Source organism: Mobula birostris, chromosome 11, assembly GCF_030028105.1.
Source record: "Mobula birostris isolate sMobBir1 chromosome 11, sMobBir1.hap1, whole genome shotgun sequence".
NCBI lineage: Eukaryota > Metazoa > Chordata > Chondrichthyes > Myliobatiformes > Myliobatidae > Mobula > Mobula birostris.
The window spans coordinates 4938600-4953637 of NC_092380.1; the positions used below are offsets into that span (position 1 = coordinate 4938600).

Genomic DNA, 15038 nt, shown 5'->3' on the forward strand with positions numbered 1-15038 from the left:
TTGGCTGTTTATTCATTTCCATAAATGCTGGCTTGATCGCTGGGTTCCTGCAGCATTTTGTGTGTTGTACGGAAATTGGTTTTCACACAGTGCCCTCTCTATGAATCAAGTCATATTCAATGGAATCACAGATAATTCACATGCTCAACACAAGTTGACAGCTCCAAGGTACAGACTGGATGAGTGGAGGGTTCCTCAACCATATTATTTTTTACAAAATCAGGATAGAAGGAGGTCACATACCTGAAGAACCTACATGCAAAGAGCTGTTCAGTGTTGTCCCACGTCCATGCTGGAAACAGCCACCCTGAAACTCAGTACCGCATGACTGTAAAGCACTTGTGTGGATCAGGCCTTACCTTCTCAATGATCCGGATCACCCCAGGGATGTGCGTGTCCTGGTCATTTGTCCGTTTTGTGCTTGTGTTGAGAAACACACCATCTCTCTCAAAGGCGATCTGCAATGCAGAGGAATATAAAAGGGGAAAATTTTTAAAAAACACAACTGAAGTACAGTCTAGTGAAGAGCAATTAGGTGTTCAGGAGAGTGAACCCACAGGGTGCATCTGACCCAGACGGGGTACACAGCCAAGTGCTAAAGACCTGTGCTGATCATCTGGCTGGAGTGTTCACTGAGATCTTTTAACCTCTCGCTACGGCAGTCTGAGTTACCCACCTGCTTCAAGCAGGCTTCAATTATATCAGAAGAACGTGGTAACCTGCCTCAATGACTATGGTCCAGTAGAAATTACATCCACAGTGATGAAGTGCTTTGAGAGGTTGGTGATGAAACATATCAACTCCTGCCTGAGACTTGGATCTGCTCCAATTTGCCTACGGCACAAGTCCACAGCAGGTACTATTTAATTGGCTCTTCACTCACCTGAAACATCTGGACAGAGAAGATGCATATGTCAGGATGTTCTTCATTGACTAGAGCTCAGCCTCTGAAAACTTATTAGTAAGCTCCAAGACCAGACCTCAATACCTCCTTGAGCAATTGGATCCTCGGTTTCCTCACTTGCAGACTCCAATCAGTTCGGACTGGCAACATCTCATCCACAATCTCCATCAGCGCAGGAGCACCACAAGGCTGTGTGCTTAACCTCCTGCTCTACTCACTTTATACTGATGACCGTGAGGCTACGCACAGCTCCAACGCCATATTTAAATTTGCTAACAGCACCACTGTTGTTGGCCAAATCAAAGGTGGTGACGGATCTGCATATATGAGGGAGATTGAAAATCTGGCTGAGTGGTGCCACAACAACAACCTCTCACACAATGTCAGCAAGGTCAAGGAGATGATTATTGACTTCAGGAAGAGGAAAAGGAGGTCCATGAGTCAGTCCTCATCAGGGGATCTGTAGTAGAGAGGGTCAGCAACTTTAAATTCCTCGGTATTATTGTTGCAGAGGATCCGCCCTGGGTCCATTACCAAAGTGTCATTACAAAGAAGTCATGGCGCCTTTACTTTCTTATAAGTTTGCAAAGTTTCGCAATGTAAAAACTTTAATTAACTTCTCTAGATGTGTATTGGAGAGTATACTGACTGGTTGTATCACGACCTGGTATGGAAACACCGGTGCCATTAAATGGAAGAGCCTACAAAAAGTAGTGGATATGACCCAGTCTATTATGCGTAAAGCCCACCTCACCATTGAGCATCTGCATGGAGCGCTGACACAAGAAAGCAACATCCATCATCAGGGACACTCACCCCCCAGGACATGCTTTCTTCTTGCAGCTACTATCAGGAAGAGGGTACAGGAGCCTCAGGACGTGCACCACCAGGTTCAGGAACAGTTATCACCCCTCAATCATCAGGCTCTTGAACCAAAGGGGGTAACTTCATTCACCCCATCAATGAACTGTTCCCACCACCTGTGGACTTACTGTCAAAGACTTTTCGGCTCAAATTTTCAGTTTGTTGCCATTTTTGTGCATTGGTTGTTTGTCCGTCCTGTTGGGTGCGGTCTTTCATTGATTCTATTGTGTTTCTTGTATTTACTGTGAATGCCTGCAATCTCAGGGTTGTATGTAGCAACATATATGTACCTTGATAATAAATTTATTTTTAAAACCTTTATGATATACAGTGTGGCCTTTCAAGCCATGCCATCTGTCAATACCCCCAATTTAATCCTAGCCTAATCACAGGACAATTTACAATGATCAATTAACCTACCAACTGGTATGACTTTGGTCTGTGGGAGGAAAGCAGAGACCCAAAGGAAACTCCATAGTCACGGGGAGAACATTCATACACCTTACAGGCAGAGGCAGGAATTGAACCTGGGGCACTTGTACCGTAAAAACGCTGTGCTCACCACTACCCTACCGCGCTGCCCCCTTTGAACTTTGATTCCAGGCATACACCACTGTGGTCGATTGTTATATTATTAATTTGTACAAACACCACAGCAGTTAAAAGTTCAGACCAATAAGTGACGGCATGTTAAACATCTTGAAATTTATGATCAAATTCCAAGAATTAAATGTCAGAAAAACCGGTATCTATTGCAAAAGGAAGTAACTGCCCGATGATCATTTCTTGGTATTTAACGAAGTACTGTCTATACAGCTGGAAACATTTCCCAAATAACATGAATGCCAGAAATCATGTGGTATAATTGGTGTGTCTGACTCCGCAGCAATGCCACCAGTGACCAAACAATATTCAGAAATGTGCTTCTGAAAATCTTTAGCATATTTGACAAAATTTAAGGCCGTATTTCTCAAACCACAGTGCCTTAGCAAATCTGACATAATACCACCGGCATACATTGTGAAGTTTGTTAACTTTATTGCAGCAGTATAAATATAATAGTTAAGTTGAAATATTAGCGCAAATTAACAGGAATAAAAAAGCAGTGAGGTAGTGCTCATGGGGGTCAATGCCCATTTAGAAAATCGGATGGCAGAGGGTAAAAAGCTGTTCCTGAATCATTCAGTGTGTGCCTTCAGGCTCTTGTACCTCCGTCCCAACAGTAACAATGAGAAAAGGGCATATTCCGGGTGGTGAGGGTCCTTAACGCTGGACACCATCTTCCTAAGGCACCATTCTCTGAAGATGTCTTGGATACTACGGGAACTGGTACCCGTGATAGAGCTAATTTTACAAGTTTCTGCAACTTATTTTGATCTTGTGCGGTAGCCCTCCCCACACCAGACGATGAAGCAGCCAGTCAGAATGTTCTCCATGGTACATTTGTAGAGGTTTTTTTAGGTGACAAACCAAATCTCTTCAAACTCCTAATGAAATACTGCCGCTGTCTTACCTTCTTTATAGCTGCATCGATACGTTGTGTCCAGGTTAGGTCCTCAGATACTAACACCGAGGAGCTTGAAACTGCTCACTCTCTTCACTTCTGATCCCCCTATGAGGATTGGTTTGTGTTCCCTCGTCTTACCCTTCCTGAAGTCCGCAACTAGCTCTTCGGTCTTACTGACGCTGAGTGCAAGACGGTTGCTGTGACACCTCTCAACTAACTGGTACATATCGCTCCTGTATGCCCTCTCATCACCATCTGAAATTCTGCTAACAGTGGTTGTATCATCAGCAAATTTATAGAAGCTGTTTGAGCTATCCCTAGCCACACAGTCATGGGTGTAGAGAGACTGATTTCAATTCTTGCTAAAACATATAACTCACTGTGTTTCCCTAGCTTCACATCCATTGGACAGAATCAGAATCAGAATCAGGTTTAATATCACTGGCACATGTCGTAAAATTTATTAACTTTGTGGCAGCAGTACAATGCAATACATGATAAATATAGGAAAAAAATGAATCGCAGTAAATAAATAGTTAAATTAAGATAAATGGTGCAAAAAAACAGGAATTAAAAAGAAGAAAGTAGTGAGGTAGTGTTCATGGGTTCAATGCTCATTCAAAAACTGGATGGCAGAGGGGAAGAAGCTATTCCTGAATTGCTGAGTGTGTGCTTTCATGCTTCTGTACCTCTTTCCTGATTGTTACAGTGAGAAGAGGGCATGTCCTGGATTGTGGAAGTCCTTGATGATGGAAGCTGTTTTTCTGAGGCACCACTCCTTGAAGATGTCCTGGATACTACAGAGGCTAGTGCCCATGATGGAGCGGACTAACTTTACAACTCTCTGCAGCTTGCTACAATCCTGTGCAGTAGCCACCCCATACCAGACAGTACTGCAGTCAGTCAGAATGTTCTTCATGGTACATCTGAAGAAGTTTTTGGTGACAAACCAAATCTCCTTAAATTCCTGATAAAATATAGCCGCTCTTGCCTTCTCTATAGCTGCAGTGATACGTTGGGACCAGGTTAGATCCTCAGAGATGCTGACACCCAGGAACTTGAAAATGATCACTCTCTCCACTTCTGATCCCTCTATGAGGATTGGTTTGTGAGTGAGAGTGGTGAAAGACTCCACTGTCCAAGACTCTATCAATGAGTCAGTCACACTGGATGAAAACAGGCCTTTCGGCCTAACTGGTCCATCCTGACCAAGATTCCTATGTAAACTAGTCCTATTTGTATTTGGTCTATACCTCTTACTTGCTGCTGCTGGAGAAGCATGTCTGTGTGTAATGATCGCTTGCTCGCCACTCCTGAGTGCATTTGAATAGTGTCTCTCCCTCTCCCCCTCCCTCCCTCTCACTGCTGTTGGAGGATGATAATGAAGTTCTGGGCCTGTGATTTATGGATTGGACCGTGGTTCACTTGGACTCTTACAGTGTTATGTTTTTTATATTCTGTGTTTTCACCCGTTCTTATTGCTTTCTACATGATTTGATTTTTGAGCATGGTGGGAGGGGGAGCATTGACATTCTTGTTGCTGTTTGCGCAATTTGTTCTTTTTTTTAGTGTGGGAGGGGTTAATGTTCTGTTTGTCATCTGCACATTACAGTTGATATTCTTGTTGCTGTTTGCGCGATGTTTTTTTTTTGCACGTGGAGGGGTTGATGACTTTCTTCGAACTGCTCTATGGCTTTCTTTGTTTCGTGGCTGTCTGGAGAAGACGAATCTCAGAGTTGTATACTGCATACATAATTTGATAATACATGTACTTTGAACCTTTCCTATCTGTGTACCTGTCCAGGTACCATTTGAATGTTGATAATTTATCTCCTCAACCACTTTCACTTGCTGCTTATTCCATATACTAACTACCCTCAGGGTGAAACTGTTTCCCCTGAGGTTCCTATTAAATCTCCCCCTCTCACCTCAGACCAAGGCTCACTATACTTTTTTTTGATTCCCCAACCTAGGAATAAAGACTGTGCACCTTTACTCTAACCCAACAAATTTCACAATATTATTGTCCAGTCCTGACGAAGGGTTCCCGCCCGAAACGTCGACCGATCTTTTCCACGGATGCTGCCCGACCTGCTGAGTTCCTCCAGCGTGTTGTGAGTGTTGCTTTGACCCCAACATCTGCAGATTATTTTGTGTTTACCTTCCCTTTCTTTCTTGATCCAAGGTCTTCTCCTATAAGATTCCTTCTTCTTCAGCCCTTTACCTCTTCAACCTATCATCTCCCAGCTTTTTACACCCCCACCCACCTTTCTCATCGCCTATCACCTGCCAACTTGCACACCCTCCCCTCCCCGCACCACCCTATTCTGGCCTCTGCTCCCTTGCTTTACAGTCCTGACTAAGGGTCGCAGCCTGAAACATCGACTGTTCATTTCCCTCCATAGATTCTGCCTGACCTGTTGAGTTTCTCCAGCATTTTGTGTGTGATACAATGCAGAGGGCCAGCTGGTGGTGTAGTGGTACCTGCACCACACTTCGAGGCAAATGGTCCTGGTTTCAAACCCGGCCTCCATGCTGGGCTGAGCGTCGAGCATCGAGCTAACAACTCACCCTCATTAAAAAAAGCAAAATGTTAAAGAAACAGCAAGGTTGGTGCCCGGTATGCCACAAGGCAGGACAGCAACAATAACAATGCAGAATAAAGTGTTACAGCTATAGAGAAAGTGTAGTGCAAGTAAACATTAAAGTACGAGATCATAACGAGGTAAACCGTAAGGTGAAGAGTCGATCTGATCATACAAGAGGTCCGTTCCAAGAGTCTGATAGCAGTGGGATTGAAGTTGTCCTCGAGCCTGGTGGCATGTGCTTTCAGGCTTTTGTATCTTCTGCCTGATGGGAGAGGGGAAAAAATGCCTGTGATGGGTGGGGTCTTCAATTATGCTGGATATTTTACTGAAGTATAGACAGAGCCCAGAGACAAGAGGCTGGTTTCTGTGTTGTACTGAGAATCCACAACTTGTTGCAGCTTCTTGTGGTTATGGACAGAGCAAAGGTTCATTTCATTGTCAGAGTATGCATGTACAATACAACTCTGATATTTGCCTTCTCCAGATAGCCGTGAAATACAGAAAAACCATGGGAGTTGTTGAAAGAAAAGACATGACCTCCCACCCCCATGAAAAAGAAAAAGAAACAAAATGTGCAAACCCAAAACCCACATGGAAAATGGCAGCTAGAACATCAAACCCCAAACCGCCCCCCCAACCCTTCTCTCGCACAAAAACCAACAGATCGCCCACATGGAAATGGCATACCAAGCAATTATGAATCCAGATAGAATGCCTTCTGTAATGCATTGATAAAAATTGGTAAGGATCAATGTTACTTTTAGTTCAAAGTTCAAGTACAAAGTACATATATGTCACCATATATTGCCCTGAGATTCATTTTCCTGTGGGTATTCACAGGAAATACAATGACACACAATAAAGTCAATGAAAAACTGCACATAAAGATGGACAAGCAACCAATGTGCAAAAGACAACAAATTGTGCAAATACATAAAAGACAAAAAATAACTACAACTATAATATTAAATAGATAAGCAATAAATATCAAGAACTTGAGATGAAGAGTCCTTGAAAGTGAGTTCAGAGGTTGTGGGAATAGTTCAGTGATGGGGTAAGTGAAGTTGAGCGAAGTTATTCCCTCTGGTTCAAGAGTCTGATGGCTGAGGGGTAATAACTGTTCCTGAACCTGGTGGTGTGGGTCCTGAGGCTCCTGTACCTTCTTCCTGGTGGCAGCAGTGAGAAGAGAGCATGGCCTGGATGGTGGGGGTCTTTGATGATGGATGCTGCTTTCCTGTGACAGCGTTCCAAGCAGATGTGCTCAACGGTGGGGAGGACTTTGCCCATGATGAATTGGGCCATATCCACTACTTCCTGCAAGCTTTTCTATTAGAGGGATTGGTGTTTCATACCAGGCCGCGATGCAACCAGTCAATATGCTCTCTATCATACATCTATAGAAGTTGTCAACATTTTAGACCAAATCTTCGTAAACTTCTTCAGTGAGTCTGAAAATGCACTCACAATCAACTAATTCCTTTTCTGAAGGCACACTAACACAAGTGTTCCAGGATTTACCTCTGGCCATACTGTACATGTGAATTCAGCAGCTTTAACCATAAAGAATATTGCATTCTTTTTCATCCACAACATTAGGCCCCTTGGGGAAACTTCTTTTCACTGACCCAAGAATTTGAAAACCAGGCAAATCACTCACAATTATTGAAAGTTCAGAGTCGGGAAGTGGTAGTGGTGATATGGACTGGCATATCTATCTGCTCTTTTGGCAAAAATCAGAGGTGATTTAGTTGCTAGGTTTTCAAAATGAAGTCACAACTGACATCAAATTTCCCTACAAATCAGAACATCTGATTATGTGTTCGGTGAAAATGCAGAAGTTTGGTTTGTGGAGAAAAACTGGGGGCTTTCCAGTTGTTAACCAAAATCAGTTTTACTTCTACAAAAACGTTCCCTTAATGAAAACAAGAATTGCAAATGTGTGAAAGAACCCAACACATTTCACCAGCTGATAGTTATATAATTCACTGACAATATACTAATCTCACCAGTTAATCTCAACCTCAGTTTGCCGTGGGAGCGTAGCGGTTAGCATGAAACTATTACAGCTCGGGGCATCGGAGTGCGGCGTCCAATTCCGGCATCTTCTGTAAGGAGTCACTGTATGCCCTCCCTGTGGAATGTGTGGAGTTCCCCCAGGTGCTCCGTTTTCCCCCCACAGTCCAAAGACATACTGGTTACTAGGTTAATTGGTCATTGTAAATTGTCTCATGATTAGGTAAGGGTTAAATTGCAGTTTTAAGGGCTGTTTGGCTCAAATGGCTGGAAGAGCATCTTCCAGGTTTTATCAATTAATCAATAAATCATTCAAACAATCTAAGCTGACCTTCATGCTTATCTATACTAATGAATAAAATATTCAACTGACTCCAACAAGGCGAGGAACGAGTTTTGTAAATCTGGCTCCAAAGTCATTTTTTCGTTCTGTAACAACTCAACACAGCATGTCCCAAATTATAAACTGTAAGAAATCTAATTCTAAATGAATACACAAACTGAGCACTTCGAAAGATTCCCTAAACACAAGTGATTCTGCAGATGCTAGAAACCGAGAGCAACATACACATACAAATTCTGGAGGAACTCAGTAGGTCAGGCAGTTTCTATGGAGGGAATTAAACAGTCGATGTTTGAGGTCCAGACTCTTTTGCACCTAGATCAGCGGTCCCCAACCACCGGGCCACGGACCGGTACCAGGCTGTGAGGAAACGATATGAGTCAGCTGCACTTTTCCTCATTCCCTGTCACGCACTGTTGAACTTGAACATAGGGTTGCCAACTGTCCCATATTTGCCCAGACATCCCATACATTGGACTAAATTGGTTTCTCCCATATTTCCCCTGATACGGTAGAGCGTTCCTATGAAACTCTTCGTGCCAAAAATGGCGTAAAGCGCAGAAGTAATTACCATTAATTTATATGGGAAAAAATTTTGAGCATTCCCAGGCCCAAAAAGTAACCTAACAAATCATACCAAATAACACATAAAACCAAAAATAAATAACACTAACATGTAGTAAAAGCAGGAATGTTATGATAAATACACAGCCTATATAAAGTAGAAATAATGTATGTACAGTATAGTCGGGAAAATGAAGGCAAAACCGATTTGTGGGGGAAAAACCAGCACGTACACATATGCGCACGTTACGCATGCGCACACAGGTGCCCGCGCAAGGCTTTATGATCATGGTAGTCTTTCCTGGGGTAAAGTGTCCCAGGATTTGACTGCTACTTTTGTCCCTTATTTGGGAGTGAGAAAGTTGGCAACCCTAACTGTAAAAGACATGTTGAGGTGAGTTTAACCCTACTTGGACACTCCCCGGGTCGGCCGGTACGCAAGAATATTGTCAATATTAAACAGGTCCGTAGTGCAGAAAATGTTGGGGACCCCTGACCTAGATTGTCAACTCAATTGGATGATGTTTCTAGAGATCAGATTTGAACCCAGCTTTCATTCCTAGCTCAGGCTGTACCTTCTGCATCGACTATGCTTGACAAGGTTAAATAGTCTTGCTGTGTCCTTGCTATGTCCTATCCTTAATCGCATGTCTGTTCCTGGATGGATTTTCCAGCAATGCCCAAGCTTGCTCAATTAAAGTTTGTACCAGGTTTCCAAACACGGTGCACTAATGTACTGAAGACTAGACGGCATGGCTGGGGGCTAGGGTTGGTCGTCCAAGAGAACAGATGACAGGGTCATATGGGTCTCCCTATCATCCATCAGGGACATTTATCAGAAGCGCCCTTAGCATTATCAAGGGTTCCACCCAGCCATCCAGCATCTGAGCGGGTGAGAAGGGCTCTGGGGAAACTCAGGCACAGCAAAGTTTTGGGACTGGATGGTGTGAACCCCAAGGTCCTGAAGGACTGTGCTGAGCAGTTGTATGGAGCTCAGCTCATTTTGAAGCAGAGTCTCAGCCTGGAAAGGGTCCCGACTGTGTGGAAAACATCTCGAGTAGTCCCAGTACCCAAGAACGGCCAACCGAAAGTCTTGAATGACTACCGTCCAGTGACCCTGACCTCACACATTACAAAGACCCTAGAGAGGCTGGTCCCGGCTCACCTCTGACCCCTGGTCAGAACAGCTCAATCCCCTGCAGTTTGTCTACCAGGAGCACATTGAAGTCGAAGATGCTGTCTTTAATCTGTTGAACAGAGCCTACTCCAATTTGGATACGCAGGGCAGCACTGTGAGGATCATGGTTTTTAATTTCCTAAGTGCCTGCAATACCGTACAGTCCTCACTGCTGGGAGGGAAAGCTCCATTCAATGCAGACTGGCATTTCCATTGTTTAATGGATAATGGACTACCCGAGTGGCAGACCTCAGTTTGTGTGGCTTCACAGCTGTGCGTCAGACATGGCTATAAGCAGCACTGGGGCCCCACAGGGGACTGCATTGGCTCCCTTCCTGTTTACTATATACCTTGTAAACACAAAATAATCTGCAGATGCTGTAAAAGATCAAAGCATCACTTTCAGTACGCTGGATGAACTCAGCAGGTCGGGCAGCATCAGTCAGAAGCGATGAGTTGACGTTTCAAGCCGGAACCCTTCGTCAGGACTGAAGAATGAAAGATGGGGAAGATTTGAAGAATGCTTGTAGCGTCAGTTGAAAGATCAGTAATTTGAAAGACAAAAGGGTGAGGGAGGGGAAGCATTGACGTCATAGCCCTGAAATCAATGGGTGGTAGAAGAAGGAGGCAGAACCATGAGGGAGCTGGGGGAGGGGGTAGAGTGAAATAGGGATAGAGGAAGAGAGGGGGAGGGAATTACCAGAAGTTGGAGAACTCTATGTTCATACCAAGGGGCTGGAGACTACCTAGACGGTATATGAGGTGTCGCTCCTCCAACCTAAGTTTAGCCTCATCATGACAGTAGAGGAGGCCATGTATGGCCATATCTGAATGGGAATGGGAAGCAGAGTTACTATATACCTTGGATTTTAGATACAACACTGAATCATGTCATTTGCAGAAATTTTTTGATGACTTAGCAATAGTTGGAGGTATAAAGGGAGGACGGGAGGATGATTACAGGGCCCTGGTGGAGGACTTTGTCAAATGGTGCAAGTAAGACAAAGGAGGTGGTGATGGACTTTAGGAAGACTAAGCCTGCACTGCTCCCTGTTACTATTGATGGTGAGGAGATGGATGTGGTGAGGACCTACAAGTACCTGGGGATGCATCTGGATGACAGACTCAAGTGGAACACCAACACAGAGGCTGTGTACAAGAAGGGCCAGAGCCACCTCTACTTCCTGAGGAAACTGGGGTCCTTTGGAGTATGCAGGCCTCTTCTTCACATGTTCAACCAGTTTCTTGTTGCCAGTACAATCTTCTATGTGGGTGGTGTGCTGGGGCAATGGCATCAACATGGGTGATGCCAACAGGGTCAATAAACTGATTAGAAAGGCTGGACACACTGGAGGCTGTGGTAGAACAAAGGACCCTACAGAAAACCCTGGCAATTCTGGACAATGTTTCTCACCCTCTGCATGCCACCTTGGCAGAACAGAGGAACACTTTTAGTAATAGACCAAGACAACGGCGCTGCTCCAAAAAGCGCTATACGAGGTCATTCTTACCCTCGGCCATTAGGTTCAATAATGAGTCAACCTGCAGCCAGGGAAGTGATTACCCCCTCCTGTTGGACTGTTTCAGCCAACTTATTTTTTATTCTTTCTACTTCTCTTCTAATATTTTTATATCTGTGCATTTGTAATGCTACTGAGACACTAATTTCCTTTGGGATCATTAAAGTATCTATCTATCTATCCTGTTTGACTTTCTACCCTCAGTCAAGAAACTCCAATGCATAAAAACAAGAACACTCAGAATGGGAGACAGTTTCTTTCCTCATGCTTCTGAACTCCCTGCCGCATCACATTCAAGGTGTCACTGGTTAATTTGTTCTATAACTAACAATTGTAACGCTCAGTTATATTGGCTCGTATATGTCTAGGGGAAATCCCACCCAGCACCTGCCTCAACGCTTCCCACGGAGTCTGCTGCCACCCAAATCAATCCCAAACATCAATCATCAGCTCGCACACCCAGTACGTTTTACCAAGTACACTTTATAGATATTACTAATTCTATGACATTAATATAAATTCGATACAAAAAAGGAAGTAATGGGAAAAAAAAGTGCCAAGACTTATCGAAGTCCAAGTTCTTCGCGCGCAACCGTTGGAGCTCAATCGATTCCTGACGACCACCCGGATCTTGTCAACTCACGGCTCGGGACCACCCGAAGTGATCGACCGGAGCCTTTCCGCACGTCTGCCGTCCTCCCCGTCTCTCCACCGTCCTCCCCATCTCTCCTCCGACTCCCCGCCAAAAACCCTGTCCCCAGTCATATGATACAGCATTATCATCCGAAAACAAAACGATACATAAACACCCATTGGCTAATAACACCCTGCTATCTGTATTAACCCAAGCAACTGTCCAGCTAGAGACTTTCTCAGCATTTAACATAACAAAGAAGCCATTTTAAATTTAACATAAAAAAAGACCCCGTACACAATATTTAATTTATGCACTTTAGTCTATTTATGCGTAATCCATCTGTAGATTTCATCCTTACCTTCATTAGTAAGTGTGTGTTATATGTGTTCTTGTGCTTAGCTCCCTGCTCTACTCACTTTACATCTATGACTGCGTGGCTTTGTACCACTCCAACACCATATACAAGTTTGCTAATGACACCACTGTTGTGGGCTGTATCAAAGGTGGTGATGAATCAGCACACAGGAGGGAGATTGAAAACTTGGCTGAGTGGTGTAATAACAACATCCTCTCACTCAAAGCGGCCAGTGAGTGAGTGGGCCAGCGAAGGAGTGGAGCTTTGGGGCTTTAACTCGAAAGATTCTGGCAGTTTTGGCAGTTAGTCTGTGCAATCAAGATTTGAATAGATCAGCAGGAAGCCGTTGATTAGACAATCAAGATTTGAGTAGCTCAGACTCAGCAGAAAGCAGCTGATTGGGCAATTGAGGTCAGGTGACCAAGCATTTTGAGAAGCTCAAACAGATAAATAGAGGGGTAGCTCAAGCGGAGCGGCCTGTGGAAAGCAGCCAGTGAGTGAGTGGGCCAGTGAAGGAGTGGAGCTTTTAGGCTTTGACTCGAAAGGCTCTGGCAGTTGGTCCAGCAATCAAGTCAATCAAGATTTGAATAGATCAGACTCAGCAGAAAGCAGCTGATTGGGCAATTGAGGTCAGGTGACCAAGCATTTTGAAAAGCTCAAACAGATAAATAGAGGGATAGCTCAAGCAAAGCGGCCAGAGCATGAGTGGGCCAGTGAAGGAGTGGAGCTTTGACTCGAGAGACTTCGACGAGAAGAGGTGGAGGACAAGCTTGCTCGCAGTTAGTCTTCACAATGCCTCCTGAGACGGTGATGTGCCTCTCATGTGAGATGTGGCAGTCGTGGGGGAACTCCCCTCTCCCGCAGAATCACATCTGCCAGAAGTGCATATGGCTGGGCGATCTGGAAGACCATGTAAGGAGTCTGGAGCAGCAGCTGGATGACCTTCGACTCATTAGGGAGAATGAGGCAGTCATAGATGAGAGCTACAGGGAGGTAGTCACACCTAGGCTGCTGAAAGCAGGTCATTGGGTGACAGTCAGAGGGGGGAGAGCAAAGGTGAGCAGACAGGTAGTGCAGAGCACCCCTGTAGCCATTCCCCTGAATAATAAGTTTACCGTCCTGGATACTGTTGTCGGGGACAACCGACCAGGTGTGAGCCATGGTGGCAGGGCCTCCGGCACTGAGTCTGACCTGATGGTGCAGAAGGGTGGGACGGAGAAGAGGAGAGCTGTCGTCATTGGAGACTCTATAGTTAGGGGAGCAGACAGAAAAGTTTGTGGATGTGAGAAGGACACCCACATAGTTTGCTGCCTCCCGGGTGCCAGGGTCCGGGATGTCTCTGACCGGGTGCATGTCATCCTGGTACAAGAGGGAAAGCAACCAGAAGTCGTGATACATGTTGGTACCAATGACATAGGCAGGAAGAGGGATGAGGTACTGGAGTGTGAGTTTCGGGAACTAGGCAGAAGGCTGAAGAACTGGACCTCAAGGGTGGTGTTCTCAGGATTGCTGCCAGTGCTACGTGACAGTGATTGTAAGAATTGGAGGAGATGGCAGTTGAATGCGTGGCTGAACAGTTGGTGCAGGAAGCAGGATTTTAGATTTTTGGATCATTCTGGGGAAGGTGGGACCTGTACAGATTGGATGGGTTGCACCTGAACTCAAGGGGCAGCAATATCCTTACAGGTAGGTTTGCTAGCATGGTTCGGGAGGGTTTAAACTAATTTTCAAGGGGGATGGGACCCAGAGCGATAGAGCAGTGAAAGAAGTGCACAGAGTAAAGCCAGATCTAACATATAGAGAGGCTTTGAGGAAAGAGAAGCAGAATAAACAGTGTAAAGACAGTAAGGTAGAAGGGCAGAAGTGTGTGTACCTCAATGCAAGAAGCATCAGGAACAAAGGTGATGAACTGAGAGCTTGGATACATACATGGAATTATGATGTAGTGGCCATTACAGAGACTTGGCTGGCACCAGGGCAGGAATGGATTCTCAATATTCCTGGATTTCAGTGCTTTAAAAGGGATAGAGAGGAGGGGAAAAGGGGAGGAGGGATGGCATTACTGGTCAGGGATACTATTACAGCTACAGAAAGGGTGGGTAATGTAGCAGGATCCTCTTTTGAGTCAGTATGGGTGGAAGTCAGGAACAGGAAGGGAGCAGTTACTCTTTTGGGGGTATTCTATAGGCACCCTGGTAGCAGCAGAGATACAGAGGAGCAGATTGGGAGGCAGATTTTGGAAAGGTGCAAAAATAACAGGGTTATTATCATGGGTGACTTTAACTTCCCTAATATTGATTGGCACCTGATTAGTTCCAAGGGTTTAGATGGGGGTAGAGTTTGTTAAGTGTGTCCAGGACGGATTCCTGTCACAGTATGTAAACAGGCCGATTAGGGGGAATGCCATACTAGATCTAGTACTAGGTAATGAACTGGGTCAGGTCACAGTTCTCTCAGTGAGTGAGCATCTGGGGGACAGTGACCACTGCTCCCTGGCCTTTAGCATTATCATGGAAAAGGATAGAATCAGAGAGGACAGGAAAATTTTTAATTGGGGAAGGGCAAA

At 44.8% G+C, this 15038-nt stretch overlaps 1 protein-coding gene across 2 annotated transcripts in view; it reads right to left on the bottom strand.

Moving 5' to 3' along the window:
• tbc1d17 (TBC1 domain family, member 17) overlaps positions 1-15038 on the bottom strand; it is an 83305-nt gene that overhangs the window by 56207 nt on the left and 12060 nt on the right. For both annotated transcript variants that reach the window (XM_072271520.1, XM_072271521.1), the window contains exon 2: positions 360-458. In XM_072271520.1, coding sequence (XP_072127621.1) covers positions 360-458 — 99 coding nt within the window. The remainder of the gene's footprint in view (positions 1-359; positions 459-15038) is intronic.